General features: G+C 49.3%; 1 protein-coding gene across 1 annotated transcript in view; it reads left to right on the top strand.

Moving 5' to 3' along the window:
- The window catches only part of GHSR (growth hormone secretagogue receptor), a 4,992-nt gene that overhangs the window by 952 nt on the left and 1,678 nt on the right, over nt 1-2,362 (top strand). The window contains exon 2 of the mRNA XM_009645788.2: nt 4-730. Within this exon, the coding sequence (XP_009644083.2) occupies nt 4-730 (727 nt within the window). The remainder of the gene's footprint in view (nt 1-3; nt 731-2,362) is intronic.

Genomic DNA, 2,362 nt, shown 5'->3' with positions numbered 1-2,362 from the left:
CGCGGCGCGGAGAACCGGACGGGCACGGAGCCCCCCCTGCACCTTTTCCCCGCGCCCGTGCTCACCGGCATCACCGTCGCCTGCGTCCTCCTCTTCGTCATCGGGATCATCGGCAACCTCATGACCATGCTGGTGGTGTCGCGGTTCCGGGACATGAGGACCACCACCAACTTCTACCTGTCCAGCATGGCCTTCTCCGACCTGCTCATCTTCCTCTGCATGCCCCTGGACCTCTTCCGCCTCTGGCAGTACCGGCCCTGGAACTTCGGGGATCTCCTCTGCAAGCTCTTCCAGTTCGTCAGTGAGAGCTGCACCTACTCCACCATCCTCAACATCACCGCCCTCAGCGTGGAGCGATACGTCGCCATCTGTTTCCCCCTCCGAGCAAAAGTGATCATCACCAAGGGGAAGGTCAAGCTGGTCATCCTCTTCCTCTGGGCCATCTCCTTCATTAGCGCCGGACCCATCTTTGTCTTGGTGGGGGTCGAGCACGAGAACGGCACGAACCCCCTGAGCACCAACGAGTGCCGAGCCACGGAGTACGCCATCCGCTCGGGGCTCCTCACCATCATGGTCTGGACCTCCAGCATCTTCTTTTTCCTGCCCGTGTTTTGCCTGACCGTGCTGTACAGCCTCATCGGGAGGAAGCTCTGGAGGAGAAAGAGAAAGAACATCGGCCCAAACGCTGTTAGCAGGGATAAGAACAACAAGCAAACTGTGAAAATGTTAGGTACGCCTCTTCTTGCTCTGTTTTTCCGAAGGATGCGTGTGCTTGTCTGTGTGTCTGTGTGAGGGGGAGACTGGGAGTGCTCTGGTAGTTAACCACAGTGGCTTCCAAAGGAAAGCATTTATTGAAAATGTTTCATACAAAGGGCTACGACACCTCAAGGTATTCGTAGGATAACTCCCCTCCTGCCTGAGATTTATGTCTAACTGGTGTGAGCTGGGGGCTCTCCAACAGTCAAGCAAACGTTAATAACAATCACGGCAAGGACAGATGCTGCAGTTACAGTTTGCTAGTGCCCTGGAGATTTTGGAACAGTTTTGCTCTTTGCTTGTGTATACCGATGTTATTTACAGAAGGATAGTTTATTTGATTTTTAAACAAAGCTAAACCCTTCCCAAACCACAAAGTCGAGCTGCAGGATACGACGTGCCCTTAGTTTTTGGTTGCACGTGAAAAGACCGTCAAGGCTTTATCAAATTTGGGTTGTTTACTAGGATGGCTGTGTAAGCTTATGAAAATCAGTCTGCATTTTTACGGTAGCAAAACACCAGCATGTGGGGAACAGGGAGCATTTTGTCTCCTTTGAGGTCTGTTACCTGTAAATTCCCAGTGACTTTAAGGAAACAGGATCGAGCCGACAGAGCCCGTCGGTCCTAACTTTGTGTATTTACGTTGCTGAATGGTTTAAACAACAGCTACTGCTGGCACGTGGAAACACAGTTTTTAGCCTGCTAAGTCAGTGCATGTGGTGGGGGTTTGATGCACAACCCCAAAAAGTTGTTCTGCAGTTTAGTGGCTGAAAACTGCAGAATCCTGCTGCGGCTGCTGCGTACTTTTATTCAAGCAAAAAGCCCTCCGCAGTGCAAAGCATCCCATGGATTTCGGTGGGGATGAGATGCTTCGCCGGGGGAAGGTTCCACGGGCAGCAGCTCTGCTGTGCTCATTCCAGCCAGGTTGCAGTGATGGGCTAAGGAGCGAGGCAGAGAGGTGGCAGCGTGTCCCGAGTACCTTAATTACTAAATGGGAGCCTAACTGGGGGTTTTTTGCCCATGTCCGGCTGTATTCCTGTGCAACAGCAGGAAGAATAATAAACCCCGCGTCGTTCTTTGTGCACTTTCAGCTACATTTTACGAGCAATAGAATTACTTCAGTCTGGTAAGCGTGACCTTGGAAGTAATTCATCATTTACACTTCTAGAGCTCCAGGATTATGAATCTCTACTTACCATAAATGAATTGCTAGTTTATACTGCTACCACGTTTATATTTCTATATTCTTAACCGTAAAGAATTTTGAAATAATAACATGATTTCTGCCCTCAAGTATAGCCATAAGCATTACAGTGTTTCAGACACCTTATTTTTTTTTTCTTTTACAAGGTCTGAGAACAGCCTGACAGTGGCAAGGCTGTCCTCTGACAGGGAGCCAATATTCTCTGAGTGATAACAGTCTGACGTCTGATGGAAAGACAGAGGGAGAAGGAGTTAGTGAGGGCTCCGTACCAGCAGATGCTCAGTGCGGTCTGCTCTCATTGGTTTTAATATTCTGCTTAAAATTTAGAAGGCACTTGATAAGACTGTAGCAAGTCACGGAACTCCAAGTAAATGGGATTAGCATCAACTGTTCTTGGCAATT

Source organism: Egretta garzetta, unplaced genomic scaffold, assembly GCF_000687185.1.
Source record: "Egretta garzetta isolate BGI_Z169 unplaced genomic scaffold, ASM68718v1 scaffold429, whole genome shotgun sequence".
Classification (NCBI taxonomy): Eukaryota; Metazoa; Chordata; class Aves; order Pelecaniformes; family Ardeidae; genus Egretta; species Egretta garzetta.
This window is presented reverse-complemented; position numbering and strand designations above follow the sequence as displayed.